The sequence below is a fragment of the Microtus ochrogaster genome, chromosome 1 (assembly GCF_000317375.1).
Source record: "Microtus ochrogaster isolate Prairie Vole_2 chromosome 1, MicOch1.0, whole genome shotgun sequence".
Taxonomy (NCBI): Eukaryota; Metazoa; Chordata; class Mammalia; order Rodentia; family Cricetidae; genus Microtus; species Microtus ochrogaster.
The window spans coordinates 20939779-20950449 of NC_022009.1; the positions used below are offsets into that span (position 1 = coordinate 20939779).

Consider the following 10671-nt stretch of genomic DNA (forward strand, 5'->3'; position numbering starts at 1 on the left):
GCCACAAACACAATGACGGCATCATCTGGTGTGTCCAGAATCCACTGCTGTAGATCTATACACACCAAGCCGTGCCCACCTACACTTGGCTCAGTGCAGTTGGCAAAGGTACCTTTTGCCAGGCTTACCAGTCACTGAGGGATACCTCCCCTGTCACAGAACTCCCAGATCTGAAAGGAAAAGCCCCTGAGCACAGCAGAAAGTGTTTGAAATGGGCTCGAGTATATTCAAGGAAAAGCACCCTGTACTGGCCAGAAAGCGGGTCCAGTTAAGTATGGAGGTGCGCCAAGTGCCTAGTACCCGAGTGTTCCTGTCTGCCTCCTCTCTTGAGACATGGCCGTGTGCCAAGTAGATGGGTAGTTCCTGAGGCCGATCACCTTGGCTCTGCCACCCTGTGACTGTCCTCTCTCAGGCAAATCTCTCCATCTCTCCTACCTCATCCATTACATGATGATAAAGAATTACCTAACCCGTGAAGATGCTGTGGGCATTTGTCCAGGTGTCTGTCAGATGCCTAGGGGTCTGACGTTTGCCATTGGGGGCAGCTGCTGCTGCTGCTGTCTAATAACCTGGATCTGTAGTGATGAGCCCCGTTCCATCCTGCCTCCACGAAGACCTGGGCAACTGGAAAAGTTTGCTTGCAAAGAGAGGTCCATGAGCTATAGTTGCCACCTAATGGGTGAAGACTTAGAAAATTCAAAGAGAAAGGCCCTGGGATGTCAAGAGAGTGGTTGGCCTATTTCCATTCACCCAGCTATGGTAGCTGGCAGCTCCTCTTGCCTAAATTTAAATTTCAAACAAAAACAAAGGAAAATTACCTGAAAACAGTCCTGGTGTTCAAATGATGAACAGACTCCATAGTCCCTCACTAACCATGCGCCCACCGACACCTTCCTGCTTATGCCACCACATGTGGCATGAGGTGCTGTTTTCATGGGTTTTATCTTGATTGATTTTTACTTTATAAAGCAGATTCAGGATCAGGCCTGACCTAAATATATACTACTTTTCGGCTATAAGTTTTTGTTACTAGTTTGAGTTTCACCTACGCCTGTGGGCTTTTTTAAATATACATACCTTCTTATATAATACTCAAATAGAATATTTTAGAACAGATCAAAATGCCCTTCAACCCCCGAGAGAGATCAGAAAGCTTGGTGAGAGCCGTGGAGGGATCAGCACCCAGGAATCTTGCCATGGGGTTCCTACTCTACAGACTCCCTGTGTCAGGGTGGAACAGTCTAGAAATACCGTCTTCCCATCAGGCTGCACTGTCTGGCCCCACTGTGGGTGTAGTCTGGCAGTCCTCAGTACATCCCATTATCTGTATATTCCATTTCCCCAGCCCCACTTCGTATAGTCGAGAACAGGTTAAGAAAAGACGGGGAGCTGAAGATACTTTGAAACTATTTTAAGTACAGAATCTTCTGTTGTCCCCTGACAGAGCTCCTCAGACACCTGAACCATCCCAAGAAGTAGCCTTCTCCCTCTCCACTTTCAAATACCGCTGGGAAAGGCGATGTAGTAGGAGTCCTCATACTTTCTATCCAAATCCTTCCTGTGCCTTACTCAGAGCTGGCAAAGCACCAGGAGTTCTCCCCAGGGAAAGACCTGCTGAAGTTAGACCGGCCCTCTGCTCCGCCCACAACTGCCAAGCCCTCACCAGAACCCCTAGCCTTTGAACCTGGCTTGTGGCTTTCCGACTGCTTTTCTTGACCCACCTCTCCCCATTCACTGAGTTTGTCAGTGTACAGACATCCCCTGTGAACTTGAACATCATGGGCTCACACATGACCTTCACACTCCTCGAAAGGACAGCCCATCTCTGGGCTGGTGTGCCCAATTCAGCAGAACACTACGTTTCATTAGCAAGGATGAAAGACGCCTGTGTGTCACACCAAGGGGTTCAGCAGGGATCAATGGAAGCCAGAAATAGCGCCCCAAATTGGTCCTGCCCAGAGGGACCCGAGTCTTTCCCAGGTGGGAGGAGGGAGGATTCAGTTTCTAGAATGGCAAAGGTGGACCCAGCAACTAACAAAGAAAACGGAGGAGAAACTCGGTGATGAGACAGCTGGGGTATTTTTCCCTCCCTAATTTTCTTATTATTCCCTCTTATTTCTTGTGGTTTCCCCCTTAAATTATGATTGTATATGGTAAAATGCAGATCTGAAATATAAGGTTCTATGAATCTGACAAAAAAATACGCTCATGTAACCTACACCCCACCATCCTACAAAAGTCCCTTATATCCCCTTTCCCGCCAATGCCACTCCTCTCTCCCAGGGCCAGACAAACCCCGCTGGAGCCTAGATTTTGATTTGATCAATACTGCAGACATCTAACTTTAGTCCTAGATCATGTGAGACGATCAGTCAGAGAATCCTATCAGCTCAAATGTCCATATTCCCTTACATTAAAAAGAGTGACCCCCACCCTGAGACCCTAGTGACTGGCCCTGCTCTCCCCGGTATGGCCTGTGACACCCGCCCCTAGCTTCCCTCTGAGCCACGGCTCTCCTCTCAGCCAATGGGTTTCTTAGCCTCAGTCTCCCAGGTAAGTACGGGACAAATGCTCGTGGCCATGGGGTCATGCATGCTTTGTCGGTTACGATCTCCAAGTGTGATGCCCAGAGCCTCAGCATGTCCAGCAGCATGTTGGCTCTTCCTCCAGCACCGCACAAAAGGGAGCTATGCCTTTTGTGCATTTTTTCAGAAACAAAAGGATTCCCATAACATCTTCTTCCAGGCTTCTAGCCACCTCAAGGGCCACAGAGATGAAATCATGGGTTGGGGCTGGGTGCTGAATGTATGGGTGTTTGTGACCTAAGCATCGAGTCCCTGATCCCGGAAGTTTAAGCATCCTGAGTTCTCCTGGGCTATACTTTGCCAAGTGTGTGGAAGGCAAGAGGTGCTCTGCCTATGCGCCAAGCTCTGGTGTCTCTGGAATGTACCTTCCGCAGTCCAGTTCTTAATCCCTGTACGCTTCCCTCATTTGGACAAAGGCTGCCTGCTGAAAGCATTTTTAGTCGCCCTCTGTTGCTTCACTCAGCTGCACCAAGGCCTCAGGCTGAGCTGGTGCCACAGCCCAATCCCACCTGACGGGCACTGAGGAACACCACACATTCACACCCGCCAAACACTGCTGCCTCTGTAGCTCTATAGGTGCCAGGCACTGGCAGAATGATCCCTCCCCTTCTCTCAGAATCGTCCAAGCTGGAGGCAGGGATGGGAGAAAAGCAGAGGAAGGAGAGAGCCCCATGGGGTACAGGAGGAGGCTCTGGATGGAGTAGGTGCCTGAAGCAACCTGCAAGCCCATTGGGCATAGCCTCTGGGGGAGTTCACCTCAGAACACAGACAGCTTCGCCTGGAGGATTTCACTTTGATCCCTGAACACCACAGGAATCTCTGCTCTTCCGAAGGCAGGCTGCTGCTGAGCCAGGGGGAATCTCACAATTTCTTCCCCAAAGCCCCTGGTCAGGCATCCAGCCCTGCCTGCTCCTGTGTGATTAACTTCCTTTCAGGCCATAGCCCTGCCTCGCTCACTCAGAGGATGGTGTGGCGGGTGGGTTGCAGCTAGACCTGCTCCACTGAGCAGAATGCCTGCCAAACCCTCTCCCAAGTGAACCTTCCTGACCTCCATCTTGAGCATCAGAGCTAGCACTCAGTAAATGTTCTGCAGTAAGAAAGGGACCCAAAGGCCACACACCACCACCTGGATGCTGAGAGACTGGTACTGTTCCCAGAAGATCCTGGGCCGCTTAGCTACCTGTTTCATCCCTGAAGTCCCCAGAAATGGGAGAAGTGGGGCAGAGGGGTGGGACACACTATTGGCAGGCTGGCCATGGGTCCTTGGAGTCAGAGCTATGAGGCTGAGTCTTTGGCAGGTAGAGATTAATTATCACCTCCAAATCCAGCCAGGCTCTTTCTGCAGAACTGGGAAAGGTGAAGGGTGGAGGAGCCTCAGGGCTAAAATCACTGAGAACAATCCTCTAGAAAAAAAAAAAAAAACCTCTCTAGCCTACTGCAACCCACAGTGCCTCTGTAGCCCAAATGATCTCACTAATGAAGATGGAACCACAGCAAGGGTTTGGGCAACTGGCAAACTTCACCGCCTTTGTCTCTGAGCTTTTAAACCACACATTGGTGACATTTTTAGTTCGATCTAGGGATTTTTTTCCCACATGTATCAGTTAAATTTAGATATCCAAGTACACAATGTTTAATTTGGGGTCCCGGTGGAGGAAGGGTAGAAGAGGAGGAGCCAGATTGAGTGTGTGGTTACTGCAGCGCTAGGCTGCACCTTTCATATGAGCAGGTGACAGGAAGTAATATCGTCATCCCAGAAGGCCCTTAGACTCACATCTGTCCAGAAGGGAGTCTCTACACAGTCCTATAATTCTTGCCTTTATGCCTACACCAGGAAGACACATGCCCAAATGAATCAGCAGGGAAGGTAAATGTTCCCCAGCCCATATGAGAAAGGACGCCCCGGAGAGTGAGAGCCAGGCTGGGCTGGAGGCCTTGGAAGCTGGTGTCTGTCTTCTAAGGGGCACTGTAGCACTGGCCCTTCTGCAAAAGGCCTGGTCATCCTTCCAGTGATTCTCAGACTGGCATAGGATGGGCTGGGGAGATAGCTAGGCACATAACATGCTTGCCACACAAGCACGAGAGCATGAGTTTGATATCCAAAGTGCCTACATAAAAAGCTGGATGTGGGTATAATCCCAGCACCAGGGATGAACAGAGGCAGATCCCTGCAGCTCCTTGGCCAGCCAACCTAGGCTACTCAGGGGAGCCCAGGCCAATGAGAAACCACGTCTCAAAAACAAAGATGGATGATTGCCGCCTCAGAAATGACACCTGAGGTTGTGCCTACCTGTGCACACATACACACCAGCACAGGAACCCTCAAAGGTTTCTTAAATCTGATTGAAAAGGCTTTAGCCTAGTATAAACATAGCTTGCTGCAGGCTAAGTTTAGTGCATCTGAAGATTGAGATATAAGGTTGTTGATGGGGAAGATTGTGTGTGTGTTTGCGTGTGTGATTTTAAGATAGGGGAGAAATGAAGGGACAAAAGAAGTAGAGTTTTCTGACAGCTCCTGGGGGCAATTCCATTTCTGGGCAAGCCTTCCTCTACGCCATCACAGTCTCTGCTAGTTTGACTGTGTCCCTCCAAGAGAGCTAAGCCAAATGATACACAGCCCTGGATCCTGGCACTCCAAGCTCTTGTTCGTTTATTAGACCTGCCCATTATCCATCAATTCATCAATCAGCAGGTTTATTGAGTACCCTACTAGGCTTCACCAACCAGATCAATTTTTTTTAATTACATCCAGCTTCCACACAGTCAAGCCCAGTAAACAAAATGAGCCCTCACACCCTGCTTGGAAATGAGCATGAGAAACGGTTGGCCCATGCACTTTCTCACTGCCAAACTCCACAGCCCTTGCTGATGGGGCTGCCCTCTGCAGATGGCCATGGTGTCACTGACCCACTGTCAATAGCAGGGCAGCCTTTGATGTTTTCCCAGACATGGTGATCAATGTGTTCCGGTCCCGCCACCCTCTTCTCTGAGACCCCTGTCCAATAATATGAATTTCTAAAAAGGGTGCCCAGGGAACAAGTAGGAACTGTGTCAAGGGAAGCAAGCCTCATTCACCCATGGGCCTCCTCGGGCTGTTCAGAGCACAGGCTCCTCAGCCACGGCAACAGACCATGTAGACAACTAGACTGTGCCAGGCCTCTGTGCCTCACCGTCCTGCTTATTCTTTGATTCTGAAAATAACAGTCACATAGGATTTAAGAGTTCATAGACTTCCTGGTTCAGGGTCGTCACACTACCATGGGGAATCAGGGTCCTAAGTGTGGCAGGAGTGCACCTTCCTGTCACCTCCAGAGAACCCTGAAGGTTCCAGTCATGTTTACAGTCACAGCACCCGGGGCCCAAAGTCCCCAAATCCTATCTCAAACCTCCAAAAGTAGGATTCACAGTTTTCAGAATTCCCGTGACAAATTAATTCCTTACTTTCCAATCACCAGATCTGTAGTCACTATCTCTTGGTGTCAACCCACCCTTCCTGACCTCAGACCTCCCCAGCAGACTGTTTCCTTCCACACTAGAGTAAAACCAAGTTCAAGGGCAGCCCACGGGTCTTAAAGGATCTGAGGGCCTTAATGCCTAGGTTTTGGTAAGTAAAACTCCCATACCCCAGCTGGAGTGCTAGCCATATACACTCACTCCCTTAACCTGCCCAAAGTCCTGTTTATTTTTCCATTTGTCCTTAGCTGGGGCTTCCTTCCCTAGAGATCCCCTATCAACATGATCAGCTGGGTTGGGCGGTTGAACGGTTTGGCCAGAGTGACTCCTACAACGATTAATTCACCTGTTTGGCTCTCTGTCTCTGTCTCTGTCTGTCTGTGTGTCTGCACACCTGTGCGTGCTCTGTGTCGGCTCTCTCTGCAGGGAAAGTCGCTGGCGGGCAAGCGCCTCACGGGCCTGATGCAATCCTCCTGACTGCCCCCACCCCAGGGCCTGGGCCCGCAGAGCACCCGGGCAGGCGGCGCTCCACATCCAACGACAGAGCTTCCTTGTGGGGAGATTTGGTCACTGTGAAGGAGAAAGAGTGAGGGCCACGGATTGCAATGGTGGGGGAGACGTGGTGGGTGAATGGGGAGACCAGAGTGAAAGAGTCTAGCGGTGCTGGGCCAGCCAGGGAGAGGCCCCTGTTGATGCCTCTCTCGTGTACAGTCTCGCGTCAATGCTTATTCTCTCCAAGGGCCCATTTCTAACTTGGCCAGGGGATGTTTCGTGGGGCCTGAATACCACTTGCGATGTTAACCTCACCTGTCCAGTCATCTGGGAAACCACGGCTTTCAGCAAACTTGGGAGGGATGAGCGGAGCCGGGCACATAGTATTATACATCACCTGCGTAGTCTCTGTTGCACTCACTGCCCCCTGCCCCCCCCCATTGGTAGCCACCCAGGTGTAGTGGACGGACGACAGACACTGCTTTCACAAAAATGTCAAACGTCACACCTTCAGCACCAATGGCACTTCAAGTTCTTGCCACCCTCTCTGAGACCAAATTTAAAAGAAGTCTCTGTGGGTGTGGTGGCCACCCTCAGGTCCCCTCAAATGTCCAAGGGTCCAGTGTAGACGACAGAGTGTGTTGTTCAGCCACTGAAGGTTCTGGTGACAAATCTTAAAAATATGATTTCTCCTTGTCTAATGATTTTGCTCCTTGCACCTTGGTTTGTTCCCTCATGTTTTACTAGAAATAAACGTGGCCATGAACTCAGGGGCCATTGGGCTTCTCCCCACCGGTAGCCCAAGTTCCTGGAGGTGAATGGGCTGTGGGGCTAGCACCAGGCCTGGCCAGACTCTTGGTGGGTTAAGGTTCAGCTATTCCTGAAGCTAAAACACAATATGCACAATGGCAGGACTGGGCCAGAACCACAGGTTCCTTTTCTCGACCTCATTCTGAGGGCCCAGCCAAAGTACCCTGTTAAACGTAGCCAAATCATCTAGCTAAGAGCAAACTGTGTAAGACCCTGCAAAAGATCTGTCTTCTTCCTGTGTGTCAGAACAACCATTTGCCAACCTGGCTGTGAAGTCATGCCCAGAAAGTGCCACGTCAGGTCCTGAACGCATAGGGGGTGCTTAGCAAATGGTAGGTAACACAGTTGTCATTGTTCTTGTGGTTGCCACGAGCCCTCAGACACTGCTGTAGTAAGCAACATGCTTTTAAAGTCAAACACGCCCTCCCACACACACCTTCCCTGCCAATACCTGTTTGTTGGCCCCTTCTTTTGATCTATTTTGGCCATAGGTGAAAACTCTTGGGATTATATAAACAGGGAAGGAAGGAAGGAAGGAAGGAAGGAAGGAAGGAAGGAAGGAAGGAGAAAGAAAGTGTTGCTTGTGAAAGCAAGCTCACCAGCTGGTAACCAAAGACACAAGTGTTTGTTCAGTCCCAGCCTCCTGGGTGCACCATGTGACCCATCCACCTAGCCCCCACCCGCAAAGCCTGCCCGTACCTGCTTCTACACAACAACCAGATCCACAAGCCTTCTGTCCATCACAGGGGAGCCACCACGGGCATTTAGATCCCGCCTTCTAAGATTCCTAACCCCCTCTTCTGTCTCCCACTCCTCTTCTCCTTGAGATATGGTAGAAATCAGAAGGAGCCTCCAAAAGTGACTATAAACACCCAGACTCTCGTCAGCTGCTCCCACCGAGCCTGGCTCTTTGTAAATACTAGGTGATCCCATGAATAATAAGTGAAAGAAGTGAAGCCACAATCTGAGTAATGGGGTCTTCTGACTCTTCCTCTCTAGGTCTTTCTTTTAAAAAAAAAAAATCCTCTACACAGAACCCTTCAGTTTCTGAACAAAATTGTAGTCCAAGTTCATCTCCACTCAACATTGCCCGAAGGAAACTCTTTCCTACCAAGGGTCCCGTAGGCTGTTCTGACACCAAGACATCTGATGTTCTCAAACAATGGGTACATCTGTGCCCTCACCCATCCAGGACAAGGATTCTGGCTGCCTCCTGCCCCCCCACCCCCATGAACTCGACAACACATGCTAAGCCAGGCTACAGCCTGGATAGGGCAGACTTCTTGTCTGTGGCTTCTGTGCCCCTTTTCTGCCCCAATTTTTGTCCGCTGTTTCTACATTATGCTAACCAGAAAACTGACCCCGCTCTGGAGGTCGCCATATGGCCTACCCAGAGCCAGGTGTACTCTAGTCCCGAGATGGAATGGGAGGCAAGCTTCTAGACACCCTCAGAGGACAGAAGAGAGGAGTGTCAGCAGGTCAATAACGCCAAGGACGGACACTTCAGATGCATTCCAGCCTGGAGCAAGAAGCCCCCCAACACCACACCTCATATCACGACAGGGGTGACCTCAGTGTGTGGCCACTATGATGTGTTCCTTAGTAGATCAGGCAAGGAGCTAAGGAAATAAAACAAAGCCACTCAACTCAAGATGACAAACCCAAGTCAGTTTGACATGCAAAGATTTGAAAACTTGGGTATAAACCAACTTCCCTTTGACCTGGTACACACAGACAAAAATCTATGTTTGGTAATCATTTTTCAGCAAAGCAGATTCCTTCCTCCGCCCCATCGTGGCCCCGAGAAGCCTGCTGGGCTCTCCTAACCCAATATGGTCTCTGAGATGAGACTCTACCCCATGATGACTTGTGAAGAAAATAACATTTTGGCAACACCCCCCACCCCCACCCCGCATCTCAGTCTGTGAGACACCTATGGCCAAGGCAGGGGACAAAAGCTGAAATAAGGTTTCCCTGCATGAGAAGAACAGAGCTGGGAGATTGTACATCTAAATGCCCAGCCCACTGCTATACCAGCCTGGCCCAGATAGGCACAAGAAACTACCTGCCATTCTAGAAAGTAGCATGGCAGTGTCATTCCCCCTGGCAAGCTGTTGCTGTGCCCCAGAAACAAAGGGAGGTCCAACAGAAAGTACAGTTAGTGAAGTGTATTCCAGGCTTGCCCAGAGCTCAGTAGCTAGGTACCAGGCTAGTACCCAGAAAGGGCCTCCTACAACGTAAGTTGCTGCTTGGACCAGCCAAACTCATGGGACGTGCCCAACAGGATTCCTGGGATGTTCAAACTACCTCACCAACAGGATACAGAACCAGGAGCCTGGCCCCCTTGCTTGTTGTGCAAGTTGGTGTGTTTTCCTGAAATGTGTCCTCCTATTCTGTTCTCCTTGTGTAGCCTTCAGAAGACAGCATCTAGAAGCCTTTTCCACAAGTGGGAAAGGATCAGGGGCTGTCCATCTTTGGGCTCTGGGGAATTTATTGGAGGAGAATGTTTCAACAAGGTAAAGGAAGTGAGAAGCCCAGGGCTGGGGTCAAACAGCATGTCACCAGCCTCTTAAAGGACCTGGCTGAGATGAATAAGTGGTAAGGACCGTGGGATAGTTGGAACAGTGGTCAAATAAACTGCTAATAACTTACCACCAGACCCTCTAAAAGAGGACTGTGCTCATGTAACCATGGCAACAGCAGATGCCAGCAACTTACTCATTAGTGCCACCCAGTGATAAGGCCTCCCCTGGGTAAGACTCAGGGGCCATCAAGTAGCAAAGTAGCAAATGTAGCAATAAAGGACAGGGACCCTGGGGTGGCAGGATCCAAATAACTGGGGCTCAGCATTCCCCAAGCCACAGTGAGGGGGCAGAGCCAGCTGCCATCAGCTATCTAGGTGGGGAGCCCTGCCCACACTAAGGGTCCCTGTCCTATAGCCTACGACTATTCACCGCATGACCACAGACGTCGGAATGGCCTCCTCGTAGTGCATGTGGTTCTCATTAGTTTATTTTTCTGGAATTTGGGGACTGGACCCCAGGACCAAACATGCTGGAAACGGTCTAAAAATAAACAACTACTTGAACCCACTACAGTCCAGCTAACTATGTGTGGCTCTTTGGTTTGGGGGTTCCATGGGCAGAATGCACCTCTAGAACAATAACAAAAAGGTACCTACTGTTTCCTTTGGCTCATCACTACCTACCACCCTCACCACCACACACAAATCCATTTCTCTGTTTCCCTCTCCTGGGGACACCAGAGCAAGAGAGGAAAAAGCAGATGGTCCCAGTAGCTTGGGATCTCAGTGTCACCAAAAGGCTACAAC

General features: G+C 50.2%; 1 protein-coding gene across 3 annotated transcripts in view; it reads left to right on the top strand.

Annotated features, from left to right (window-relative positions):
* Positions 1 to 10427, top strand: part of Rgs6 (regulator of G protein signaling 6) — a 545705-nt gene extending 535278 nt beyond the window's left edge. For 2 of the 3 annotated variants that reach the window (XM_026779939.1, XM_013346417.2), the window contains one exon: positions 6465 to 6593. In XM_026779939.1, the coding sequence (XP_026635740.1) occupies positions 6465 to 6515 (51 nt within the window). In that variant the 3' untranslated portion in view covers positions 6516 to 6593. Of the gene's footprint in view, positions 1 to 6464 lie in introns of all 3 variants that reach the window. The other variant, XM_013346421.2, reaches the window with a different exon arrangement.
* The last annotated feature ends 244 nt before the right edge of the window (positions 10428 to 10671 follow it).